At 34.9% G+C, this 27962-nt stretch overlaps 2 protein-coding genes across 3 annotated transcripts; one reads left to right on the top strand and one right to left on the bottom strand.

Annotated features, from left to right (window-relative positions):
- Window positions 1-355: 355 nt before the first annotated feature.
- On the top strand, window positions 356-14450 carry LOC136203654 (copper-transporting ATPase PAA1, chloroplastic). The gene is made up of 17 exons (XM_065994857.1): window positions 356-849; window positions 946-999; window positions 1483-1636; window positions 4724-4798; window positions 4957-5234; window positions 5805-6038; window positions 6281-6379; window positions 6471-6620; window positions 7488-7634; window positions 8192-8242; window positions 8396-8568; window positions 9046-9178; window positions 9954-10051; window positions 11268-11508; window positions 12531-12734; window positions 13068-13148; window positions 13913-14450. The coding sequence occupies exons 1-17, from the start codon at window positions 436-438 to the stop codon at window positions 14183-14185; spliced, it is 2859 nt and encodes a 952-aa protein (XP_065850929.1). The 5' UTR covers window positions 356-435; the 3' UTR covers window positions 14186-14450.
- A 1766-nt stretch (window positions 14451-16216) lies between these two features.
- LOC136203652 (potassium transporter 7-like) lies at window positions 16217-26595 on the bottom strand. Of its 2 annotated transcripts, none has more exons than XM_065994855.1 (10): window positions 26172-26595; window positions 23328-23556; window positions 22995-23243; window positions 22778-22828; window positions 21403-21663; window positions 20509-20561; window positions 20208-20328; window positions 19787-20041; window positions 17856-18378; window positions 16217-17075 (listed from the first exon to the last, which is right to left on the bottom strand). In XM_065994855.1, exons 1-10 carry the CDS (start codon window positions 26463-26465, stop codon window positions 16556-16558), a joined length of 2556 nt encoding a protein of 851 aa, XP_065850927.1. In that variant the 5' UTR covers window positions 26466-26595; the 3' UTR covers window positions 16217-16555. The 2 variants fall into 2 exon arrangements, with proteins under 2 accessions (XP_065850927.1, XP_065850928.1); XM_065994856.1 differs by having other exon boundaries at window positions 23328-23619; window positions 26172-26307.
- Window positions 26596-27962: the final 1367 nt, after the last annotated feature.

Genomic DNA, 27962 nt, shown 5'->3' with positions numbered 1-27962 from the left:
CATCGGTGTGTATTTATCGTACTTCGATCCCATTTAACCTACGTTCTATTTTACAGGTTCATTACAACGTCGGATTGCTCCAGCGTTTTGTGAGAATTTCCAATTTTGTGCTCCATTGAAATCTAATTTTGATTACTCTCCCACAAACTGATCATAAAACTTGAATTTTTTTTAAAGTTGATCATAGAAAATCCAAAAATACTTTAATTTACAATATTTTTACCAATAAACTTTACAGGTCATCTCATGAACTTGGCTAATGAGAACTTGACACATCAGCACGTACTGACGTGTCAAGTTAACAAAGGTAAGCCGATGAATTGAAAAAACTGGATAGCGTTCACGTTTATTTTTTACATACGTATAACACTGAAAGAACAAAGCCGTCTTTCAATTTCCTTCTCCCTCTTCTTTCTTTCTTCTTCATCTTCTTCAATGGACTCCGCATTTTCTCTCTCAACAACTTCTCTCACTGTCTTCACCTTTTCCAAACTTCTCAATCGTCACCTCCCCTCCTGCAATCCTCCAACTCGCCACCTATTCACTCGCCGGCTCACTTCCTTTTATTCTCGCACTAATCCCTCTTTTCCTTCTCATGCTTCTTCTTTGAGAGCCTTGTCCGTAGTATTGCCGATTGTCCGCCGCCGTTTGGAATGCGTATCGAACTCCGCTGCTTCTTTTTCTACCTCTAGTGGTGGTGGAATTGGCGCTGGTGGCCCGTTCGGTGGGGATGGCGGCGGTGGAGGTCGTGATGGATCGGAAAGCGGTGATAGTAAGTCAAATTTGGCTGCGGGAGCTTCTGAGGGAGTATCGGAGCTGTCTCCGGAGGTTATTATACTCGATGTTGGAGTAAGAATTTGATATTCCTCTTCTTTGATGTGTATTTTTGTTTGTTTTTGTTCTCTCTTGCGCTATGTGCTAAATTTAGTTCGCGCTCTATGGAAGGGAATGACTTGCGGTGGATGTGCAGCTAGTGTAAAGAGAATACTGGAAAATCAAGTAAGTGATATTATTTTATGAATTTCAAGTCATTGTTTGGTTCATTCATTTGCTATTCTACAATGTGTTTAGAGCAAGGAGCTAAATGCAAGAAGAAAGTAAATGTTCTCTGTTTCTCTTGTAATTATCTATTTTGAACTTTTTTTTAGTTAATATAATAGTATAGTAAATGCTTTTAAAGCATTTTGGTCATCCACTAATATGTCTGAAATATAGTCCCTGGGAAGTCTTTTGCTTAGTTAATTAAAAATTAGAAAATGCAACTATTGGTGAAATGCTGCATTTGGTTGTGTGATGAATTTATTTTCATTCAGAGTTCTTGCTTGGTAGGTTTTATTAGTCCTTTCTTTTGTAAAAAGTAGTATTGGGAATTTATTCTGATTTATGATTCTTTTTGTAACATAGTGTGAGTCATGTGTTTTTATTTTATGAGGTGTTTCTGTAATCTTGATGTAATTTTGTTGTTTATTATCTCACGTGCAGGCACAAGTTTCATCTGCTAGTGTTAATCTCACAACAGAGACTGCAATAGTGTGGCCTGTCTCTGAAGCAAAGGTTGTGCCAAACTGGCAAAAACAATTGGGAGAGGAGCTTGCAAAGCAACTGACTAGTTGTGGTTTCAAGTCTAACCCTCGAGGTAAGCACTTCACCCTTGTTATCAACGCTAGCATCATTATGCCATTGTTAATATATGCATGTTTCCTATGTAGATGACAAGCATAAACAAGTTTTAGTACATGGTAGTATAACTTTGTCATTTCCAGTTTGCCATTGTTGTTGAACTTATTCTCTTTTTTATATGGTTTTAATGCATGAAGAGTTGTACCTTTTACAATCTTGCTTCTTTGCACTTAATCTTTTATTTATTTATTTATTTTTTTAATTTAGTTGGTGAGGTACCTAGTGACATTGGTGATACAGAAATACTTTTGGCATGCTTTACGTGTCTAGATGAGCTGATTGGCATCCTACTATTGTTTTGTGCACAAAAGTCATTCAGTCATTGCCACTTAGTTTTTGATGATTCACTTGACCCCTGAAAGGTTCAGTGACAGTCTACGGCTTGTTTATTTCCCATCAGTTTTTTTATTCGTCCGTCAGATGCATTCTGAATATCTGATCAGAATTTCAATTTGTAGGAAGCTTCATTTGGTCATTTATAGGAAGTTATAAATCATTGACTAAGGTCTAACACAGTGTAATCTATCTAGAATCCACTTCAGAAGTTGGAATTCAGAAATATTACTTCTCTGGAAATGAGCTGGCATTTCTTGCGCATAGGGCTGCTAATGTCATTTTGTCCATAAACATAGACAGAATTTATTACTTAACTATTTTTTTTATTCATCATCAATAACTACCTGTCTGTTAGGATCTCTGTATGTAAATCAGAGTAGACATTACCTCTCAGGGTTCCCATATTCATTCAAACCTTGGTGAATTAGTGGCAGCCGCAGGTCAGGAAGCTATTGATGGAGATATTTCCATGTAGAAATGCAAAAGATTCTTATAAGGAGCAACTGTAATTCTTTGTGGTATGTTCCTAATTCATTGAGTTTTCATGATCTTGTTAGCATGGCCATATCTTACAACAACCTTCTTTGTATTAGATCCAAATGACAAGTGTAGCAGTAATTGTTGAGTATCAGCAACTACTTGAGGTGAATTGGATGGAGAGAGGTTTCTGAGGCTGAGGAGTCCATTCGTTTTGGAGAATCTTCTGTTGTATGATTTGAATTTACCATGTTTTTTAGTTATTATAAAGAGATTTAGGATGTTCATCTGTCTCATCAACTAGACGAAGTGTAAGAGACTTACATTGCTCTTGTATTATTTTGGGAAAAATTAATCTTACATATCCTGGAATTTAGGGAAAACTTTGGGTAGCCTTTATTCTCTCTAGGGTTGTTCCCTTAAGCAAGAAGGCCCTATTGTCTTTCCAATGAATATAATTGTTAATCTTCTAATTATGTAGCTACATCTTTTAAAAGTCTCATTAGTGTATTGATATCTTGGTTGTAGTCAATTTCTTCCTCATTTGTCTGTTCCCGTAAACGGTGTTTCCGAAATGCGAGGCCCAACTGTTCTTTATAATTTTCTTTATTGTTCTAAAATCATGGAAATGGTGCCTTTTCCCTGTGGAATTGTTTGGGATGCTATTGTTGCATATTTGTGAGGAAACAATAGGAACGTGCTCGGTCTAGGATGCTATAGAAGAGAAAATCTTTTTAGAAACAAAAAAAAGATGCCCCTCATATAAATAAACAAATTCTACATTTCAGATATTAGCCTGTGAATCAACTATTGAGTTAGCTTGGTCCTGGTTCCAAACTTTTACTAAATGGGACGGTTGGAGAGTATTAATGTTCAAGAATGGTTTGGCAGGTACTGAATTTGCTCAAAGAAAGCTTTCAGCTTCAGGTTTGGCTTTGTTGACCATGTGTGCTGGGATGGAGTGTCCTATGTGGGGCTGTTACTTATTTGAAGTGGTTTTCATATGTGTAGTGTTTGTAGCTGGAGAAAATGGGTATTGTTTGTACATAAAGCTCTGTTGCTTTTCTAACAGTATTTTGAAGTCCCACCAAGTTTGATAGAGTAGGGTTTAGTCATATTGGGTTCCATGAACGTTATATTACAATTATGGTGAATTTCATGGAAATAACTGTTCGAATCCTGGCAACCACAATTGTTGATTTAATTTTAACACATGGTAAGATGGGCATGTATTGTATATGCTTCAAGCACTGCGGGCATTCGCGTGCGGGAGTGCGTCAGATATTAATATGAATTGGGCCTTAAGCTTACGCTTTTAGTTCAAGTAGTTCATTGACATATTCCAAATGATTGTGTATACTTTCTGTTGCAAATATTACCAAATATGAAATTTGCTTGCATATTACTTTTTGTTGGCTAAGCATGGTAGCTCCAACCTTGCATGCAAGTTTGATCCTTGTTTTAGCCAGATACTGCATTTTATTTTATATGGGTTTCTAGAATAGTTAGATCATTAATTTCTGCAAACAAATTAACCTTTTAACTCAATGAGGATACTAATAATCTCATAGTTTTTTTTCTCTCTCGTAATCAAATGGTACTCTGACAGCATAGTTGGGTATGTGCAGTAACTTGGAGTTGGTTACAAGAGCCAATAGGAAAAATCTAGGGTAGGGATACCATAAGAAACAACTTCAAGGATAAATCTAGAAAGCTAATGGTGTCCTAGTTAAGAAAGATGGATATGTAGATATTTAGTGAGAGAAGAGAAGTAGTGCAAATGATGATGAAGAAATTTGCTGTTGGAGACAAAATCACTGATGAACTTTTAATAGTTTTTACCTGAGTGTTTTGTATGGTGTATCGCATAATGTCATATGTGAAATTTTATTCAACAGGAAAGAGTTTATTATGAACAACGTTATCCATATTGGAGGCAAAATGTCACATAATTCTTGGTGGGTGTAGAGTCACAATTGGTAGAAGCATTGAAGTCTAAAACTACAACTAGTTTTCTTTTGCATCTCAAGATGATGGATGTGATAACTTCATATATTACAGCAATGACTCAAGTGCACAAGTTCTTAGTGAAGTGATGAATAAAATTTATTTCTATCTTGGTTTTCTGTACCCTAGACTACAAAGTTTTTTTTTAACTTAGTTTCAATAATTTGGATAGCATTTTTATATACAAGCATCTTGATGATCTGATCCCATGCTTTGTGTATAGATGCAGGAGGTGAAAACTTTTTCAACATTTTTGAGAAGAAAATGGAGGAAAAGCATGTTCGCTTAAAAGAAAGTGGTAAATAGCTTCTTAGACTTTTTAGGTTAAAGTAGTTTAGTTCAGTTTATGTAGTACGCTTTTTCAATTTCTCATTAGATTCAAGTAGGATAATTTAGTTATAAATTACCTAATCGTTAACCTTTCTACCCTGATGTAAGTTCCATGTTTCTTTGCAGGTCGTGAGCTTGTTGTCTCATGGGCTCTATGTGCTGTCTGCCTCTTTGGTCATCTTTCACATATATTTGCTCTTAAAGTTCCATGGGTCCATTTTTTTCATTCCACAGGATTCCATCTTTCCTTATCTTTGTTTACATTGCTTGGTCCTGGACGTCAACTTATACTTGATGGTGTGAAAAGCCTTTTTAAGGGGGCCCCAAATATGAACACATTAGTTGGTCTTGGGGCGTTATCTTCATTTTCTGTTAGTACATTAGCTACCTTAATCCCGAAGCTGGTAAGTAATATTTGCCTCTTCCTCATATGACTAGTTTTGTTTGGATTCTTTAATTATAAATCCACGAAATATTGACAAAATGATTTATGGCCTTGTTTTGTGTGCATATGATTATTTATTTTTGTTTATTGTGGTCTTGTCAGAAATAACAACTACAATCTTTAAGTTCAATTTTTCTTGGCAATATGCTATTTCTAAGTTGGCATGTGATTCTGATATGATCTGTTCAAATTATCATGATATTCTATGTGCATTTATAAATTGTAATGCAGGAGCTTTACTTGCTGGGTAATGTTACTATATATGCCATTACTTTGTGGCATGAATTTTAGTGATTAAACTGAAGACTTGCTATATACATTGTTGTTGCAATTAAAGTTTTGATATTGATTCATTAGTGCTTCTTTCTCTAAGCAATCCAGTTAAATATTTCTATGCAGTTTTTCTTAAAAAAATATTTCATGTTACTTTCTAGAAATGGCACGGTTGTTTTAAATGCGTTATTAGGTTAAGCTTGCAAGTTATGTAATCAGCTAATTCTCAATTGTTGAATGGATGCTGTATGAACAGGGTTGGAAGGCCTTCTTTGAGGAGCCAATTATGTTAATAGCTTTTGTGTTGCTGGGAAGGAATCTTGAACAAAGAGCTAAAATTAAAGCAACCAGTGACATGACAGGACTCCTAAGTATTTTACCTTCAAAAGCTCGTCTTTTGGTTCATAGTGATGCAACACATGCAGGCACCAGTGTTGAAGTTCCTAGTAGTAGTCTCTCTGTTGGAGACCAAATTGTCGTACTACCTGGAGTAAGTAAAAGACTTCAGTTTCTTCCTATATAGCCTTTGTGCATCTTGCATTTATTCAGTTATCTGATTAACAAGCTTCTTTTTTCTTAGATTTTCTCTTTCAATTCTAACATCAATGCTGAATGTTTTACTTGTTACTATACTACATTATTTTCCTCTTCCCAGTTTATCATGCATTGCTTCCATGGTGAATTTTGTCAAGTTGAAGCTTGGCATGTGTATTGATTATTCTCTTGATTTAGGACCGTGTCCCAGCAGATGGGATTGTTACAGGCGGTCGAAGCACCATTGATGAATCAAGTTTCACAGGGGAGCCGTTGCCAGTGACAAAACTACCCGGGGTATCTTCTCCAGTCACATACAACTAATTTTCACTCCACTGCATACTGTTCCGCAAATTTTCTAATCATGCTTGAATTATTCTTGTGCTAGAGTCAAGTAGCAGCTGGAAGCATAAACCTTAATGGAACTCTAACAGTTGAAGTGCAGAGACCGGGTGGCGAGACGGCCATCGGAGACATTGTTCGTTTGGTAGAAGAAGCACAAAGCAGAGAAGCTCCTGTGCAACGGCTAGCAGACAAGGTCTCTTTTCCATAGTTCTGGTATTATTTTTCCGTTGGCACTATCAAAGTTTCTAGGGTGGTAGATTTTTTGTATCATTTTATGGATTTTGCTAACATTATTTCCACATTTCTATCTTCTAGTTGCTATGATGCATAGGTACAATAATTGACATTATTTTACTTTGGATCATTGGTGCGGAGTTGCGTCTTTTCTAGAACATGGTTCTGAGAATTTAATGACTTAATAATATTGAAGATTATCTAAAAAGAGAGTTCCTTTGAGCAAGAAATTATCATAAAAATCTTACAAGGGATTAAATGACAAAAGCAGGCCTAAGTTTCTGGCTTCATCTTGCTTTGTATGATCAATGGGGAGAGAATCAATTCCAACTGTGACAGATCTTGACAGGGAAACAGATTCGGGAGTTTAGTTTAAGTTGAACCGATTGGGTTGGGCTGTGTTTTCTTTGCCTTTTCCAGAGATTAGGATGCTTTTCTCTTAGGCAATGATAGTTTCCCAACCTGAACTGGTATATCTAATTATGTAGATTGTCACTGTCAGTAAAACAATTATCTGAAACACTTTGTTTTTGAAGTTTTTAATGGCTGTATAGATATTAATGTCTTTGACATTTTAGGTTTTTATGTATAGATCATTTGTGTTCATTTTGGCAGTGTTATTCGATTATCGGCTTGTTTTCTTAATATTTCCCACTTTCATCTTCTTTTGATTATTTTTTTACTATTATTTTTCCATTTAAATTCTTTGATTTGGTACCCAAAGTGCAAATGAAGGAGAAGAGTCTTTACATGCAAAGTACTCATGTTATTAGTTGTGATGTATTCATGGAATTTACTCTGCTTGGTTCTCCTAATGCATTACCAGGTATCTGGGCATTTTACATATGGAGTAATGGCACTCTCAGCTGCTACATTTATGTTCTGGAATTTGTTTGGGACTGGTATTGCCCCCGCTGCTTTTCACCATGGGAATCCCGTTTCACTGGCTCTGCAGCTCTCTTGCAGCGTTTTGGTATGGCACTCAGTAATATCTAATTCTTCTAGTCATCTTGTGATGTTGCTTCTGCAGAAAGCTCCTCATTTTCTTTTTGTTGATATTTGTTCATTGTTATTATAGACAGACTCATATTTGAGCCTCAACTTACTCGGGCCTCAATTTGCATTCTTATGTAGAAGTAGAAACTTTAATGAGATTAGTATTTGCCTCCTTTTTTTGCTGGTGGGGACATTGAAACAGGTGGACTAGAAGGTTCAATCATGAGGATTACAGAACCTTGCTACTCACCTTGACATTTTCTTTGATATTTGATGAAACTAGTATTTGTTGGTTGGTTGGGAAGTTATAGTCATAAAATGTTTCTATCACTAGTGTAATACAGTTATGGTTTAAATTCCCTTTTGTATGAAGATTATACATCACGCACATTAGTTGGGATTTGTCATCTGATGGTTGCTTTGGAAGTTAACCATCATAACATTACTGCTCAAATTGTGTTGAGATCTTGAAATTGGAACATTGTTGGTCATGTCATTATCTAATCCGTTTGACACTGATGAATATTGTTGCAGGTTATTGCTTGTCCATGTGCTCTGGGACTAGCTACACCTACTGCTGTACTGGTATATACTCTCCACGCTACCCCATTTCAGGAGGGATAATTACATTTTTGTATATATTTACAGATTTTGGTCGATCATAGCCTTCATTTCTGCCCATTTTCCTTCCCTCCTTTTGTGGTTTTTAATTGTTTCTCTAAAACTTCATCTTAAAAGGTTGGAACATCATTGGGTGCAACAAGAGGATTACTTTTGCGCGGTGGACATGTTCTAGAGAAGTTTTCAATGGTTAGAACCATTGTGTTTGACAAAACAGGAACCCTGACAATCGGCAGACCTGTTGTTACAAAAATTGTCACTACTGGAGGTGTGAAAACCACGGATACAGAGTTGAGTGTTGGCAGAAGTTCTTTTTACTATGAGAATATCCAGTTGCTGTATTTGAATTATATGTTTGTAATTTTAACTTCTACTAAAAATATACATGTGTTCCTGTGTTATGCTATATTGATGTTATGTTCGTCTGTTCAAAAAAATTCTATGGACATTGTGTTTGAGGGCATAATCATTTCTTTTGGCTTAAATAACTCACATGTTGGACCTATGATTGTAGCAAGTGGGATTTCTTCTTATGAAATGACCATTATAACCTGCACATATCTTAAAATATTAAGTTGATGGTCCAAGTTCTTGTAGAAACAATTGCAGAACATATAAAGACATAGTAGGTGTATTGGATGAGTGTCTATTTCGGAAACACTGAAAGATGAGACATTTGGAGTCACCCTAATTCTCAGAAGATACATATTCTGATAAATATGCCTGCATATTGTATACTGAGTTGGGAATAATGTGCTTTGATGCAGACTAACTTCTAATGAGAGATGGTCGGAAGCTGATATTCTAACTTTAGCTGCTGGTGTGGAATCCAATACCATTCATCCTGTTGGAAAAGCTATAGTAAAAGCTGCTCAGGCTGTCAATCTGCAAAGTCCAGAGGTACTTTAAAAGCTTAAAGAATCTGCTTACATACCATCGATTTCATACTCATTTCTACTCAAATGCCAGATGTTCATGGCCCCTCAATCAGCCTCTAGTTTCCATTATATTGTTGATTATTGAGAGTAACTAGACCTGCTTTGGTTGTTTTGATTTTTACTTAAAGGCATGAAATTTGCAGCTCCAACTTCCATGGTATTTGTAAGAATCAGAAGATTGAATGGAAGCATGTGTCATTGGATGTTAAATGGAAATAAAAAGATCACTATTTTTTTAACAAGATATTAAGAATTTTATTGCTAATGGTGGTGCACTGGTCTGTCTCTCATTTTTCCTGCTTCCTATGTCAATCATGTTGTTAATAAGATATCTTGTTGCTACAAAAATTTGCCTGGGTTTGATTTGCTAGTGTATTAGTATCATATTAGTAATGTAATTAAAAGAACGGTAGAGCTACAGGTATGAAATGAAACAACTACATCTCTGTGGCTATATGGGAAATGCAGGATATGAGACCGTTTGGAGATGTTAATAAGTAATATTCATGAACATGTCGAAGATTTACTCTAGTTTTCCACATTTGGCCTGTGAAACCATGTTCTAAGACATCATCCATAAATAATTGCTATTCTATAGCCTGCTGTCAATAAAAGAATGATTCGAACTGATGTTGAATAAGTTTAAAGAGGATCAAAGATCAAGACTGTTAGGTATGATGGAAGTTCTTTTACTTGCAGCTTGAATCCGCGTTTTCTTTTTTATCTTGATACTTCAGGTGGCAGATGGAACATTCTTGGAGGAACCAGGGTCTGGTGCAGTAGCCTTAATTGAGAACAAGAGAGTGTCTGTTGGAACATTAGATTGGGTCCAGAGGTATTTTACATATTCTCTTCATGCACACATATGCATGTTCCATGTAACTGTATCTTGGAGGAATTCAAATTTGTTGGCAAACACCTGATTGCTCTTGCAACACCTAAGATTTCCTGTGCTGCTTTTGAAATGCCTAGCAACATAATATCATATTGTTCTACTTTATGCTTTGTAAGTCTTTGATTATCGTATTATTTCCCCTCTGACTTGGGTTGTTTTGCAGTTCCCAACTGGAAGAATAATTTTTGTTTAGTAGTAACGGAGTATTTGTATTTTAAAAAAAAAAATGTTTTGTAGTTCCCCTCTGTGAATGTCTGGTTATGTCATTTTGGTCAAAGTATTGAGTTCCTGAATGTCATGGAACCAATTGAACTAAAAGCTTAAGTTGATAGTTAAAGGCCCAATGCATATTAATATCTGACACATACAGTTGAAGTCATTGCTATGGAGTTTGAGTTTGTTTTCTAATGCCTATCCTTCAGTTCACCAATCACAGGAGTCATCTGCTACTGTTAGAATGCTTTTTTTCTGAATATTAACAGCCTTTGGTCAGACACTAATCAAACAGTATATAGTTTTCATGCATGCCATGCCAGGCTTAAAACAAGCATTAAATCTACCAACTCTGCAATCAGAAAACAGACTTACACATCAAGTTTCTTATTTGGTATTTGGATCTAGGATGTTGATTTTCTTAATGTAACAAATAGACATAGAGACAATAAATGTCTTCCATGTTATTTAACAGGAGCAAAGTAAACAGATTAGAAGCACCTACAAAGCATTTAAATGAAACCTGCCCTGAGATTAAACTCAATTTGGATCTATCTTTAGGATAGAAAAGATGAGGAATTATTGCATTCACTGGTTACTCTAGGTGAAACTGTGGTTGGTGAACTTACAAGCCAGCTAAGATGAGCAACTGTATATATATTTATAATTTGGTAAGAACTTTCATGCTAGCATGCATAAATACAGCTGCCTTTTAACCAAAAGGAAGTTAATTAAAAATGTTTATTGCAAAAAATCAGTGTGACTACAATTTTTCTAAGTGAAACTATCTTGCCTAAATCATGGTATTTCTACCATAGTACATCTTCTACATAGTGAATTCGTTAAGCATTTTATTGAAGTAAACACTTCAAAGCTGAATGAGGAGCAGGAGTAAAATAAAATAGAAAGTCTTATATTTTATTTCGTTGGGTCCTTGGTGCAGGAATGGAGTTGATGAAAATCCATTTCACGAACTGAAAGATGCTATGGATCAGTCAGTTGTTTATGTTGGTGTAGACAACACCCTTGCTGGCCTTATATACTTGGAAGATCAGGTCAGAGAAGATGCTGGACATGTTGTAGAATCTTTGCGTAAACAAGGAATTAATGTGTACATGCTGTCTGGTGACAAAAGGAGTACTGCGGAGTATGTTGCATCTATTGTTGGTATTCCTAAAGAGAAGGTAAGACTCTTATCCTTGCATTAGAAAGTGCGGTTGTGAACTCTGTTCAACTTTAGAAGTTTATAGTAAATAGATAGAAATTAATCATATGAAAAAGATAACTTCTTGTTTTATGATTGGTAGAGTATGATAAGACACTTATCCTTGCATTTGAAAGTGAGATCACGATGAGTGTCTTCAACTTCAGAAGTGCATAATATTTTTTTTAAAAAGAATTAGATGGGAAGCATAATTTATTGGCAATGATTAATGTCGGAGGCAATAATTATAGCTATCCTTGGGCCTTAACTATTATCAGCTTAAACTTTTGGGTGAAATGGTTCTTTGACATGGTATCAAAACCTTTTAGGCCAAGTGGTAGAGGATTCAAATCCTAGCAACTCCCATTTATTACATGGAATTTCAACACATGGCAAGCTGGACACGTGTTGTACTTGTACACGCTTCAAACCGAGGGAACATTCGGGTGTAGTGTAGGGATGTGTCAGAGATATTAAAAAAACATATTTTTGGACCTTACCTATCAGCTTAAGCTTTTGGGTCAAATGGTTGTTTGACATGTTAAATACCCCACATGCTTAGTTGATGAGCTATATGGCTTCTTACATATGTCAGACAATCCTCCTACTTTTGAGGTTCCTTTTGGGGTGAGTTAGGTCCATGCTTGTATGGTATCAAAGCCTCTTAGACCAAGTGGTCGAGGGTCCAAATCCTGACAACTCCCATTTCAACACATAGCAAAATGGACATGTGCTGTGCACACTTCAAGCCCAGGAGGCATTCTTGTGCGGGAGCCTGTCGAAGATAATAATAATAAAAACTATTCTTGGGCCTTATCTTAAGCTTCTAGGTCAATTGGTTCATTGACACTTAAATCCAGTTGGTTTGTTAAGGATTCAAACTATAGAAGTTGCTCCACAAAACTGTTCTTTCAAAATTGATCTTGCTTGATATTTGAACATATTGCACATTTAATAGTTTTCAATTGATATTTTATATTCTTTATGTGCTGTTAATGATAGGTGTTAGCTGGAGTTAAACCAGACGAAAAGAAAAAGTTCATTACTGAACTTCAGAAGGATCAGAACATTGTAGCCATGGTTGGTGACGGAATCAATGATGCTGCTGCCTTGGCATCGTCACATGTTGGAGTGGCAATGGGTGAAGGTGTTGGAGCTGCTAGTGAGGTGTCCTCCATTGTGCTGACTGGCAATAGGCTTTCACAGGTATTTGAATAACATTCATAGTTTTGAGCCTTGCTTTCATACAACTCATGAAAACTTCGGTACGTTTGTGTCATTCGCTTCCTTTTAATATCAATTATTAGTGTCATTTTAACCTACATCCAAAAAAAAAAAAGCAAACAAATCTGTACTTCATGGTAAATACCACCTATATCGTTGTATTGTATAGGCTTCAAGCCCGAGAGACATTCGGGTGTCAGAGTGTGTCAGAGATAATAATAATAGTAATAAAAGTTATTTTTAGGTCTTATCTATAAGATTCAACATTTGGGTCAAACGGTTTCTTGACAGATTTACTTTATTACTTGTATCTAGTTGCTTGATGCATTGGAACTAAGCAGGCTGACCATGAAGACAGTGAAGCAAAACCTCTGGTGGGCATTCGCATACAACATTGTAAGTTTTGTGCATCTGCATTACAGACAAAGTTATGTGTATTTAGTACTAAAAGCCTCTGGATTTTATTATAAGTCCGGCGCACCATGTCATCCTTGCACCAAGCTAATAATTTAATATCACTTTCAAGTTACACTTTAACCAATAAAATATTACATTATAATTGATTAAGTAAATCCTTTTTACTGCATTAAATTATTGGCTACGTGACATCAAATTATTAACTTAGTGCATGCACAGATGACGTGTTGTGTAAAACTTGAACTAGTGCACCCTGCCCTATGTAGTTTCCTGAAGTATATTGCGCACAAAAGTTGTATCCTCGTATGACAAAAGACTGTATATTTTGAAAGTTGGAGATGCTTGGCTTCATTAAAATGCTGAGATACTAATTCTGAAATTATGTAAAATAATTCATAGGAGGTAAATTACCGGCTGAGCCTTGAATTTGTGATGCAATTCTTTCCTCATCAATTCTTCGTTGTTATTAGGCTTAATACATAAACTTGGCTAAAAGAACTTATTGAGCCTTTAAACTTACAGAGTGTCTCGTTGACTCTTGAAACTTGCTTAAAGTGGCATATTGTTCACCTGAATAACAAATATGATTCCATGCAACATAGCTGCTTTGTCTATACCCCTATATTTTAACAAATATGATTTTCTGATGTCCGTTTCCATTTCCGTATCAATTTCCATGCAACATAGCTGCTTTATTCCACATTATCATTTTGATCTTAACCCAGCTTTGTATGTATCTGCAGATCGGCATTCCAATTGCAGCTGGCATGTTACTGCCAGTAACCGGGACTATGTTGACCCCATCAATCGCGGGAGCTCTCATGGGTTTAAGTTCTATTGGAGTTATGACTAATTCATTGCTTCTGAGACTCAAATTCGCCTCGAAGTTGAACCATACTTACGGAGCATCATCTCCGAGCACCAACTTCTTTTCAGGTTCTGATCATTTAGTAGATCCGACAACAGAGAAACTGAAGCGATCATATTATGATGGTAAATGGAAAGAAGCACGATAAACGTATTTGACACGAAAAATGTCCTTAGCCGAAATGATTGATCGGATCAACAGCTGAGGTAGGTAGAAGAAAAGCCTAACTTACCTGTGTTAGAGATTTTGTTACAGTGAATAGATTGTTAAGGTTGCTTTCCTTGCGCTTCAAAGTAGAGGTGGTTTTCGAAATTGAATACCCCTGCTATTTTAAAGGGTACATTTTTTAGCTATCATTTGACAGTTTCGAGCACTTAAATTAAATAAATAAAGTATAATATAATTTTTAGTTTTTTTTGCTGTCATATGATTACAATAGAAGGAAAAAGTTCAATGATTTAATAAAGTTCAGTGGTCTTTTTCTCAAATTTAATGATTATCTATGCAATTTTAAAACCAAATTGAAGGGCTAATTTGATAGTTCATCCGAAGAAAGTGACAATAGCAAAGGTAATGTAATTTTCTCAATAATAATTTCCTACTTGACATAATTGATGTCACATTAAAGTTACTCCCTTCGTTTACAAATACTCGTCTTTAAAAAAAATTAGAAAAGGTTTATTAATTTTTGGGTAAATTCAAATAAAACCCCCTGTGATTTCACTAATTTTCAGATAAAGGACTGTGGTTTACTTTTTGTCAAAACGAGGATTGAGGTTTTTAACTTTAACAAAATAAGGATTTTTTCGATTGATACTATTAAAATCACCTTGGACGACTTCAAAAATGACATATTTTAAGAATTACTAATATTTTAAGCAACTTTAATTCTTCAACTTTTTTATTTTGAGATTGTTTAGGTGATGTTTGGTAAAGAGAGAGAAAGTTAATGTTTAGAGAGAGAAAGTTCCAAAAAAGATGATTTTTAAAAATCGAAAATACAGTTCCATAGAAAATATGACATTGAACAACTTTAATTCTTGAAAATTTTCATTTTCCAGTCGTTAAAGATGGTTTTAATAGCATTAAACCAAGTTTGAAACCTCAATCCTTGTTTTGACAAAAAGTAAACCACAGTCCTTTATATGAAAATTAGTGAAACCACAGGAGTTTTATTTGAACTTTACCCTTAATTTTTTGCAAGTCTATTTCTGCATTTAATGTGGATTACACTATAACCAACGAAGTGATTCATTTTTCAATAACATTATAATTAAGACATTCACGTAATAACAATCAAAGCTCAAGCCGATCAATCATTTCAGCTAAGAAAATTTACTCTTTAACAATTCATTAATTATATTTATAGACAAAGCTCGTGAATAAATAAACAAACAATTCACTTATTGCTCGTCCATTGTGTTTGTGAACAAGCTCACCTAATAGAATAATACTCCCTCCATTTCAAAATAATTGTCACATTTGACCAAAGCACACATTAAGTAAATGATTGATTTGCATTAAATTTATGCAACATGGACTAGAATACCCTCTCTCTTTTCATTAATAATTATCATTTTTTGTGTATCTCATTAAATTGAACCTCTCTCCATACATTGAAAACTTAAAATAGCAAAAAGTGTAATTAATATTAAGCTCATTAATAGGGGTAAAATAGGAAAAAGTTGCATTGGAAACTAAACCTGACAAATAATATGAAATGGAAAAATTTGATCAAAAGTGACAATTATTTTGAAATGGAGGGAGTAGCAATATTACATAGTTTTAAAACATATAAAACTAAAATTTCATATAAAATCATTGTAGTTTTATATTTTCCCCATTTAAAAAATAATAATTATACTATAATAAAAATTGAATCGAGTCTGTTCATAAAGATTATAATTATTCATAAGTTTATTGGTAAGCTTGTTCAAGCCTATCTGAATCTACTCGTGAGTTTTCGAACCGAGCCGAGTTTCATCATGCTCAAACTCGATTCGTTTATAAACAGAGTAGATCGAATTTTTACCGAGAATGCTACTAGTACTTAAATATTATTTAATGGATGTGCACTAAGAGTTTTGAAATCCATTCACTTTGACACACATTCAAAGTGAATCCACATGATAAATAACTTGACCAAAACATTAAAAATTTCCTTTTCAAGATCAAAAACAATTTAAAAAGTATGAGTTTTCTTTACGACAAGAATCACATTCAAATCAAATGTTAATTACAAGGGTTGATTTAGTATGCATCTGTAAAAAAAATCAAAGTTTATATCATCAAAAGGCAACCCAACGATCAAAACGCTACTACAAAACTTTCTGGTTTTCAAGTGTGAACTGTTAGACGAGTCGGCTCGTACAAATGCCAAGGCTTCAAGAAATGGTGCAACTCGTGTCAATTGTATCGAACTCATCGATGCAATTTCCAATTTAACAGCAGTTGCATGCATCAAAACGAGTGTGAAAACCGATTTAACTCGCCTTATTTTGGTCGAAAAATTTACCTGTCAAACCATGTATGTCATGCCGACCTGCATGAGATGCGAGTGGGGAACACTCAAATTTGCAATCCCTCTTCTGCAGTTTTTTCTCAAAAAAGCATAGAAGTAGTTTATAATTAACTTCTTTATAAACCAGGAATCTTTCCTTGCTCTGATATCTCCATGACCGAGAAGATAAACCACACCGGATTCTTTAGCCTTACGAATAAAGGATAGCTCTCTCTCGAGGCTTTGCTCTGCATCAAATGTCTCCGGCTTAACCTCCCCTGAAGTGCTTGCTTCAGAAATGGGATTACTCGTGTCTCTGAAATCAGATAGAAGAGGCACACCAAGTGAGTAAACACTTCCATTCGGAGCTATTAGAAGTCTTGTATTGGACGACTCATCCTCAGTATCTATGTCATCATCCCCATCACTCTCTAATGACCGTTCTTGGGCTTCTCGACGAATGTACTTCTCGAGGCTCTCAATTAGCAGCTGTTCAAATGTTTGGTGATTCTCTTTCCGAACATCCTTGTAGCCATACCTGTCACGTTAATCACATCACTTTAAGCAATTTCAAGCGGTTAATTGGTCGTTTTTAAGCTTGGAGAGGTCATTAGACTTTTCTGGACAAATTTGGGGGGCTAGGGACGTATTAGGCCTATATAAATTAACAAAACAACATTAATATATACAAATACCACACCTAGTCCTCATTTATACGTCTACTTGAAATAAAAATGTTGCCAAGCAGTGGAAAGCGAGAGGTCTCTCTTTTCATAAGTTCTCCTATTCGGTTTATTTAGTACCTCTATTTTCAACTACGATCTTGTGAAATAAAGCCATACATTAAATGTCACCATCAATAACTAACATATAAATGATAATCAACCTAATATTTTAAGCGTCAATTTGCTAAGGTCATTCTGAAATCATCAGTTTGACTATAGAGGTGGCAATTTCTGACACGACAACACGATGTACTACAGAGGCAACCCGACTGACACGAAAACGATTGACAGGAGTATCATTTTTCTTGTATTTTATATCACATATAATCATATGGAACATATAGGAAACATGACACGATTTTGACACGATAACCCGAATTGTCACCCTTAGTTTGACATTATCATAACATCTAGAATCACATCTGCTTTGCACCTAAATACAGGTTTTTGCTTTCAAGAATTGGTTAAATCGTGTTAAGTATGTTTGGACACAAGGAATGTTGGTTCCAAATCTCATATGGAGCAAAGCAATGACTGTCAAGGAAAACATATTAAGCACTTAACAGTTCCAATTTACAGATCAAGCAAGTTACCTGGCAATACACCGAAATATGTGGTAGCCTTTAGGACAAACACGCCGGAAAAGAAACCTTTCACTTTGAGGTACAAGCGGAACTGGAACATACTTAATACAAACAAATATTATCATTGAGTGGATTGCGGGGAGAGTGGTCAGAAAATGGCCAAAAATTGCTGGTACTCCCTTTGCTAGTTCATTATAAAGCAAACCAATGCCTGGGGCTCTGATTGTCCCGAGATTGGGGCCTAATTCCCGCATTAAATCCATTGAAAGCTTTTGCTTAACTTCAGTTTCGTACTTCAGCTTGCTCCCATAGTTCCAGATGTACATTATAAAAAACATTATTGCAGCGAAAACCAATATAATCCAACTTCCGTCTACCACAGCAGCTAAAACTGAAGATAGAAAAGCCAATTCTATCCCTAGGAAAATAACCACAAAACTCAGGACGATAATGATGTTAATCTGCCATATAAGAAGCATAACGAGAGTTACTAAAATTGTTGTCATCATCATCACCCCAATCTCAGCAATACCTGTGAAAACAAATCAAAATCAGAACTGTCAATTGTTACAAGATAGTCAAGTAAAGTTGCTCTAAAAAATTCATGAGACGTAATTTCTCAACTAAGAATAGTAAGTCAGCCATTTCCATTCACATGATAGAGCAGATTGTTACTAATTTATACATTGTTTACCACATAAGAAACAAGAAAAACCATCACTTCAATGAAAACCAGATACAGCCCAAGAAATTAAATAATAATATAAAACCAAAGCAATTCCCATATATAAGTTCAATGCCAAGTAGGGCAAAATGCATCCTCGCCCACAACTGTTGCAAAAGGTCTACAACAAACATTGTTGACTTCGATACAAAAGAAAATGTATCATCGTGTAACATAGTTAAATTATGAACCAGTCCAAGAAATTGATATGATCATTTTTCTTAAACCTTATACTCTAGTTTTCCAAAGTTGCGTAACTCTCCTTGACCATCATGAAGCTAAGGTTTCATTGAAAAAAAAAAGTCATGAATACTTGACAAATTAAGGACAAAAACTACCCCAGGGTAATGTGAGGAAAATATAATTTCAGTCTCTTATATACTTCAACACAGAACTCTGAAATTAGTGGATGAAACCATGCTTCCGATCAGAACTAAGACAACGGGCAACAGTGAAAAATGGGCATTGATTTGTACTCAAGAATGAGAAAGCAATTGGTTGCCAAAAATATTGGATTCAAATCATAGCAATCGCTAATCTTGGGCACTAGTAAGAACAGAACTTTATGATATCATTTAAAATTTTAAAATTCAAAAGGATAAAAAAAAATACTCTTAGTAAAACTAACACTAGGTTTGTGAAATTCGTTTCTCAAAGTATAAGGCAAAGAAAAATCTATTTAAGGCGAAAAACCTGGAATATATACGGAGGTTAACAAGGTAATTTACCCATTAACATCTCATTCAATTTGTTCTCATGGATGCATATGAACACAAAGTCAAATTAAACTGTAGCTCTTAAGTGTTCATTGGATACTAGACAGCAAAATAGCATCTTTGCTTCTATGAATGACATGTTCTTTACACACTACCTGGTTGACCTTTCCCTTGGCCTTCTAAATTCACGAAGAAGGTTACATATCTTGAAAGCATAGCTCCATTGATGGATGGAAAAAGAAAACAGATGCGAGAAATGTTCCAACTACAAGATGATCAATTAAAATGGCCTATGGCTTAAGAAGCATTAAGTTGTTTTCCTCTTTCTCAATTTTTTGTCTTTGCTACTTTCTAAAAGGTAAGTTCGTCATTTGTTTAGTCAAACTTTGAACCTACCAACCATACCTCAAATAGAGGGTTCTATAAAGATTCAACAAGAAAACAATATTGATCAATTTGGAAGCTCAATTATTCAACTACATCAAGGAAACAAGAGTTACCATATGCATTTCCCATCTCAGTAGTGCTTGAGATAGAGCAGACGAACAGCAGGCAGACAACTAGCAAAAACCAGTTTATAACAGGAATATAAATCTGACCCATGAATTTTCGAGAAGTATGAATGATTTTAAGTCGGGGAAAACAACCAAGAGCTGTTGATTGTTTTATACAAGAAAAAGTGGCTGTAGTCATCGCACGACTGGCAATTAATGCAGCTACATTAGCAATGAGAAAGACAGGCCAGAAGGCACCACCTGCAGACACAGACCAAATTTCAACAGAATCAACACATAAGATGATTCAAACCATAAAAATGAATGTTGAAATTTTCTCTCTGGAAAAAAAGACTGCGTGATAGAATAATGACAAGCATAATATTGGTACAAATTATCATTTTAAGCAGTAAAGAACGCATCTTACTTGGAATTGATGAAAAAAATGCTTGCTCAGCCAAATCTCCTGTATGGTGGTCCATCAAGTATGCAGCTTGACCCAAATACCCCAACAAAAGGCAAGGTAATACGAGAAATACAAATGTGAGCTGCAAATGACCACTATTAAATAAATCAGAAATCTAGAAATGAACAAATGAGAATAAAAGCTCAGTATGCTATCTGATTCTGACATTAAATGAAAATTTTATAAGAAACAAGCACATGAGAGAAAGAGGGAGAGAGTAGCAAATTCATTATAGGAAAATTGTGGTGTCTTGCTTCCTTACCTGGATTGATCTAACAGAGAAGTAGCAAAGATCTGCAAACATTGCCTCAGAACCTTGCAAAAAAAAAAAAAAAAAAAAAAAAGAGAAATCAGCAACAACCGAAACAGAAAGTGCGACACAAAAATACTAATATCTAACAACAACAAAACCATCAGCAGCAAAACTATTATCCACAACACATTAGTATTGTATGCTGCATATCCAATTCTATCATGATGAATATTTTTATCACTATTGCAGAAACAATGCTTCCACAGTGAGAGAGTCAAGCTTTATGAAAACCACACATTGGAATGTCAAGCAGCATCCTACCTGGAACCCAATATTTAGATCAGGTTCAGTCCCCAATAACCAACAGATGAACAGAAGCCTTTCACATCCCTTATTTCATTACTTTAGCACCTTAAATCTGACAGTTGACAACCATGCAACTGAACTGTAGATGGATGGTTATAATAAATTTGAAATTTGTGTCCTCTAAATTAAAATATCGGGCTGGTTAGACTGGTAATACCAAAAGCAAAATTTCAATTCTCTGATTTTATACTACCACCCCCACCACCCCACCCCAAGTTCCAATTCATCCTTTCATGGACATCATTTATTCTCCACCAGCCATTGGTCCAACGCTACCAAAACTCATTCAACATCATGACTAACTGTTCTAGAATGCTTAATATAGTTGTAAGGTTAACTAGGTTTGAATTATAGCAGTTCTCCGCACCAGAAAATTTGGTCTATCAACAGAGACTAATGTTTATATGTGCTTGGTAAAATCAATTAGAAAGATAGCTCCAATAGCAAGCTGCACAAGTACATTCCATTTCCACCATACTAAAAAAAAATAATAATAATTGTATTCCCAAAAAAGTACTGGTCCTATTAGTCTATTACCTGCCACACATAGAAGACAACCGCCAAGTGCATGCCAAGCCTTACTAGAGTTCCGCTTGAAGAAGAAATAGATGTGAATAGGATTAAATGCCTTCAAGACACTGGTGTCATATTTAACAAGGTTATAAATGCCTATACCCGCAAGAGAACAAAACCATATGAATAAAGCAGGACCCACACCAAGCCCCACTTTACTCGTTCCAAACTTCTGTACACTGAACAAAATTACAAGAAAGGCAACTGAAATCATCATCACTTGCTCTGCACCAAAAGAAAAAGATTGTAACACTAATTAATTTCACAATACACTTGACTTACCGCAATTGAAACTTTCAAATAGCTATATTCAGTTTCCGATAAATACAAATAACTGAAGAAATGCAATATTTAGCTAATATGATTTCTCACATGGAGTTATTGGCCATATATAATCATACCTGGCACTATTTGCAGCAACTAATCCAAATGGCCACCCAATAAACAAAACGAACATACAACAAATAAATTACTGAGGTTGCACCTAATCTGGCGTATTTAAGCAGCACGTTGTACTTGTGGATCATACAACAAAAAAAAAAAAAAAAAAAAAGAATTTGTCTAGTTTCTTTCAACACTAAACATTCCAAATACTAAGTAAATACAAGAACAAAAACTTAAAATACACAGAAATTAATACCTAAAAAATTGTTCATTCATGTTAAAATTATCCATTAAAAATAGCATACCAGGATCAGATTCCCTTTCATGCTGAACATGGTACTCCACTCATTAACACGTGAAAATGACTGCAAAAACAAATTCAGGATACTTCTAAATACTAGGCCCTATGTTCTGCAGGAATATAACTAGTTCAGTTAGGGTAACATAAACAGGATTCAGATGTAGTTTAAGAATTGCATAATCTATAGCATCTTTTACCATTGTCACAGGTGTTTCTTGGTTAAATCAGGCCTTCCCTTCTTTCAACTTTTTGTTTTATTCATCTTATCTTGTTAAGTTGTTACTATGGTAGATAGAAGAGCAACATGGAGGAAAGCTGCAAATCGTTTCTACTTAGAATCTTAAGTAAATCAAAATGCATCTTATCAAAGTTTCCGTAACTCAAGTTAATTAGGACTAGGAGATGCTCCCCCCAACCCCTTAGAAAAGACAGAACATACACAAAAACAAACAAATGCTTAGTGATATGAAAGAAACATGAATTGGGATCTGATCCTGCCATCAGTGATAGTTTACAATGTCCAAACATCAGACCTTTAAAGAAATCCCTAACTCAGAAGTTAAGAAAAGAATTCTGATTAAAGCAGGAAAGTAATATAATTATATAACAGAAGAAACACATGAGTTTCAATTAATTAACTACTAACAGAACTACCTTCTTCAATTGCAGACACACCAACTGTTAGACCACCGACAGCGGACATTACTGCATCAAGATCAATATAGCCAACTCATCAAGGAACATCCAGAACAAAAAGATAATAATATAAACATATTCTAAACTATAGAGCAAAAGGAACTCTTGTTGAATCACAATTAATTAAATCAATCTGAAGCAGGAAAAAAAGGTTTAGAAAAGCAGGCACAAAAACCTGACATTGCTGGAGTAACAGCCCCAACAGCTATGACCATTGCTGTACCAGCAAGCACTAATATCAGAAGAAGCTTTTTCAAAGTCGGCGAGGATTCAAGCCTTTCCTTGATTTTTAATGATCTTTCAAGTTCGGGAGATGGAACCTTGAGCCTGAAACTTGATATACGAGCATCTGAAGGAAGTTGATTTGGGAGAAGACTGACCTTAGCATGCCTACAAATCAGTGAGTACAAAGCAAACGTCCCACCTACAATAATTAAAGAAATTGATAAAGAGTATGAATGTAGCACTATCTGTAAGAGAAATTGTTGGTTTACAAGATAATGCATACCTTCACCATCATCATTGGCCCAAAGAACAACAAGGACATATTTTATTAAGGGAATCAAGATTAGGGTATAGAGCACCAACGATAATGCACCAAGGACATCTTCTTTTCCATTAATGGGTGCTTTAGTAAACATTACATCAAAGGTATACAATGGACTTGTTCCAACATCACCAAAGACAATACCAAGTGTCTGGAAAGTAAGTATAATTCTCCTCCCCAGAGTGAAGTCCTGCAGTGAAAGGTATTTACAACCATTACAGCTTGAAATTACAGCTTATTTTCCATTCGCAACCTGCATGCAATACCAGTTTTACAGTCCATGTATGCATGTTATTAAATAAAGCTTCCTTTAGAAATCTTAGAACAAGTATCAAATAAATATATATCACTCAATAAAAACATGGAAACTTATAATAAGAAAGTACGTATGAGACAAAAGACACATGTTAAACAACAATATCATAAGTCATAGAAAGAATCCACATGTCCCACCAAAGACTACATGAAAAAGTTCAAGGGGAAACCCACATATAATAAGAAAGAAAAAATCAGGTCAGAAAAATATAACAATTGACTATAGGCAAGCTAAATGATAGCCTACCAGTCACTGGAGCATGTTTTTCCAAGACTATCCTAATTAAACTATTGGCAAACCAAGTGTTTTTCAGGCTCCCACCAGGTACAAGCTCCAGTAAATGAAGTATAGGACTTCTCTATCAAATATCCATAAAACTCAGCTAGTATTTATTTCAATTAATTGGAATGAAAAGTAATTGTTACAGAAAAAAGAATCGTTCTGCATGTAATTTGTAGTTACAATAAGCAATTAGGTATTCATCTTTTTGTTCATATGTACAATAGTTGTTAGAATCCTATGATTCACTATTCGAATCGTACGATTCGAGTCGAGTTGGCTCCATTTCGAGTCGACTCTATAGGTAGAATCGGAAATGTCCAGAATCGGTGGTGAATCGGACGAATCGGTGGTGAATCGGCCAAATCGTCCGAGTCATCCAATTCTAACAATTCTCTCGAATGTGAAGAAAAAAATGGCAGCAATCAAGTCTTTTGGAATCTGTACAGTTCCATTAAATATAAGATTCCATTTACATACACAAATATGACCCTTTTCCACCTTTCTTTCTTTTCTTTCCGAACTTTCTTCTTTCTTTTCCATGGTGGATGTCAAGGACTTACAAAGTACACTTACATCCCTTGATGATGATGAATGATTTGTAAATAAATTTTATTTAAGATTGCATTAGATTTGAATTTGAATTTTAAGTAATTAGTTTACATGACTTTTTTAAATTAAAATTGCATTTTCTAGACTAATATTTTATTTTTTGTAATATTAAGATTAGAACCGAATCTTACGATTCGATTCGATTCACAAGTCACGATTCATAAATTGAGACTTTCGATTCACGAGTCGAATCGCGATTTGACAACTATCCATACTAGTGAGGAAGTTTTGTATGGGCTTTACATCCACATAATAATCAAAATGCCAATTCTGATTGCAGACATCAAAATCATCATATACAGAGTTCCAATACATCAGTTACTTTGATCATCAGCTAAGACTCCAATGGTGCCATCTATCTTATAACCTAACATCCAATAAAGGGAAACTACATTATGATGTAGTTGTATTGCAGCCTATCTTCCATCTAAAATTATGAAAAGCTTTACTTAAGAATTCGTAAGAATACAATCCACGAATGTGTCACACCAAATCCTCCTCCATTGCGTAATAATCCATAACCAAAGTGACTTTACTTTTAAGGAAAACAGTATCTCCGAGAAAATGGCTAAAAAAACTTCAGATTCCAACTTAGATACACCAAGATAAGGTCTAATGGAATTTAGAATGGTTTCCCATAATGTGTTGCCCAAAAGAAGAGAAGTAATCGTAAAATTGAACCATTAAACCAGATTTGGACATTTTTAAGCACATTTACACCGCTCTTTTACTCTATAAAAGCTATCTAAAGTCCATTGAATCCACCAATAGATAAGTGATTAAAGCTTTGTCATATTTTAAATAGCTTAGAAGGACAACTGCCAACTTGAGGACCCAAACCGGGCTCAAGCTCATTAAATAACTATGATAACCCGCACTCACTCATTTTTAAGCGCATTTACATGGCTCTTTTACTCTATAAAAGCTATCTAAAGTCCATTGAATCCACCAATAGATAACTGATTAAAGCTTTGTCATATTTTAAATACCTTAAAAGGACAACTGCCAACTTAAGGACCCAAACCAGGCTCTAGCTCATTAAATAACGACTATGTTGCAAGGAAATGGAAACGGAAACCATGAAACTTTATCTCTAAGAAAATTTAGCTAGGAAATGGTTTAAAGAAACAGAAACGGAAAAGAAATGGACACGAAACGCTAGTGAAGAAGAGTTTCCATGCAACATAGAATAACGATGATAACCCGAACTAACTCATTTTTAAGCACATTTACACCGCTCTTTTACTCTATAAAAGCTATCTAAAGTCCATTGAATCCACAATAGATAAGTGATTAAAGTTTTGTCATATTTTAAATAGCTTAGAAGGACAATTTCCAACTTGAGGACCCAAACCTGGCTCTAGCTCATTAAATAACGATGGTAACCCGAACTAACTCATGCCATACTCACTAAGCAGTTAACAGTTGTATGTATCAAACTCTAAAATCCAGACAGCGATCAAATTGAAATTAAAATATCAACAATACTCGCGTCAACTGAAAGGATGCCGAGGAAGCATAACAATAGCTCAAAAAAAAAAAAAAAAAAAAAACAGAAAACACATATGGAATGCAGAAAGAGAGCTCGAGCTACACACCTCATAGTCATTACGATGAGCACCAGGGACCTCAAGGGCTTCAACATCAAAGGAATCAATGCGAGGACCAGTACGGATCAGACGTTGCTCGGCATTATCGTCTTCGTCTTCGGAATCAACACCAGCACGGTGGAGATGACCGCTTCCGTCGTAGTCGTCATCGTCCTCATCGTCAATCACAGAATCATCGTCATCTTGAAAGACCCACCGGGACTCCAAAGAGTCCATAGAAGCCAATCTGCCGGTTGTCTCCGATCCTCCACCAACACTACCACTACCATACTCCTCCGCCATGGTGAAGGGAAACAGAAATGAATTGGATTAGGGGAATAATTCGTTAGGGTTTGATGAATTTTCTTTGAATTGGAAATGAAAAGTAAGAGAGATTTGGCTCTCAAGAGGATGTAACAGAAAAAGCAGCGCCTTTGTGTATATCACGTGCTTTGATGAACATAAACAAAGCTTAACAACTGTAATTAGTTCATTAATTATTTTATTTTATTTTTTTAAACCAAAATATTAGTTTTTTTTTAAGTAAAAATATTAGTTAATGTTCACCAAAAAAAAAATATTAGTTAATTTCTTCAAAAAAAAAAATATTAGTTAATTAAGCAATAGAATAATCTCAAATTACATTTGGAGTGACAATTAAAAAAAAGTTTCTTTGACAATATTTAAATTCTTTTTGTAGGAATAAAGGTAATTATCAAAAAAATTGTAGGAATAAAGGCTAAATTCATAAAAAAAAAAAGAAATTGATTTTAAATTTATTTTATTGTAAATGAGTCGAGCGGCTCGGTATTCGGCTCGATAAAAGCTTGAATCTCGATTTATAAACGAGTCGAGCTTGAGCACGGCAAAGTTCAACTTGAAAGTTTGCGAGCATACTCGATTATCGGTTCATGAACAACTCATAAGCAAGCTCGATTGTAACATTATGAACACACTCAGAAGTAAGATTGGTCCGATTATTTTAATAGTAATATTTTTCCAAAGAAAAAATGTAAAACAATGTATGTTTTTTTTGAAGTCCATTAATTTTAATATTGCAAAACGCCTAATTGAAAAAGCTCCTTAAATTAGCGTTTTCATCCCAAAACTCTCTCTCAAACATCTCTCCATCAAACACTTCAATCAGCGGTTTCGGTGGTCAAACCTCTAAAATTGATCAAAACCGCTCTTTTTATCCCAAAACGCTCTTAATAACATCCGATTGTCTTGAATTTTCTGAGTTTCAAATCCCTTGTATGCAAATTGTTCTATTAAGTCAAAAACTTCCAATTCCAATTTAAAAAAAAATCAATAACTTCAAACATTTCACATTTTAATTTTACTTAACAAATTTAAATATTGAATATTAAAAACTCCATTAAACTATCAATATCTTCATTACGCTATAATCGAGTCAATCCGAATTGAGTTTTGGTTTGCTCAAACTCGGTTTGTCAGAAAATTGACGAGATTGAACTCGATATTTTGTTCGTGAGTTGATCACGGGCTATTCATAAGCTTATTAACGGGTCCGTTCACGAGTTTTGCTCGTGAACAGTTCATTAATTCAGTTCATGAACTTTGCTCGCAAGAAACTCATTAATTATTTTCATTAATTATATTGATTTGAAATTTTTTTAACACAAAATGACATAGTTTTTTTTTTGAAACACAAAATGACATAGTTTTTAAATGTATAAAACTAAAGCTTCCGACAGCTCCTGTCTTGTTATCTCCTCTTCTTTATGAAGATCGTGCAGGCATGCCCTGTTTGAGACTTCTGGCTTCTTGATTTTTTTT

The sequence above is a fragment of the Euphorbia lathyris genome, chromosome 8, assembly GCF_963576675.1.
Source record: "Euphorbia lathyris chromosome 8, ddEupLath1.1, whole genome shotgun sequence".
NCBI classification, from domain to species: Eukaryota; Viridiplantae; Streptophyta; class Magnoliopsida; order Malpighiales; family Euphorbiaceae; genus Euphorbia; species Euphorbia lathyris.
This window is presented reverse-complemented; position numbering and strand designations above follow the sequence as displayed.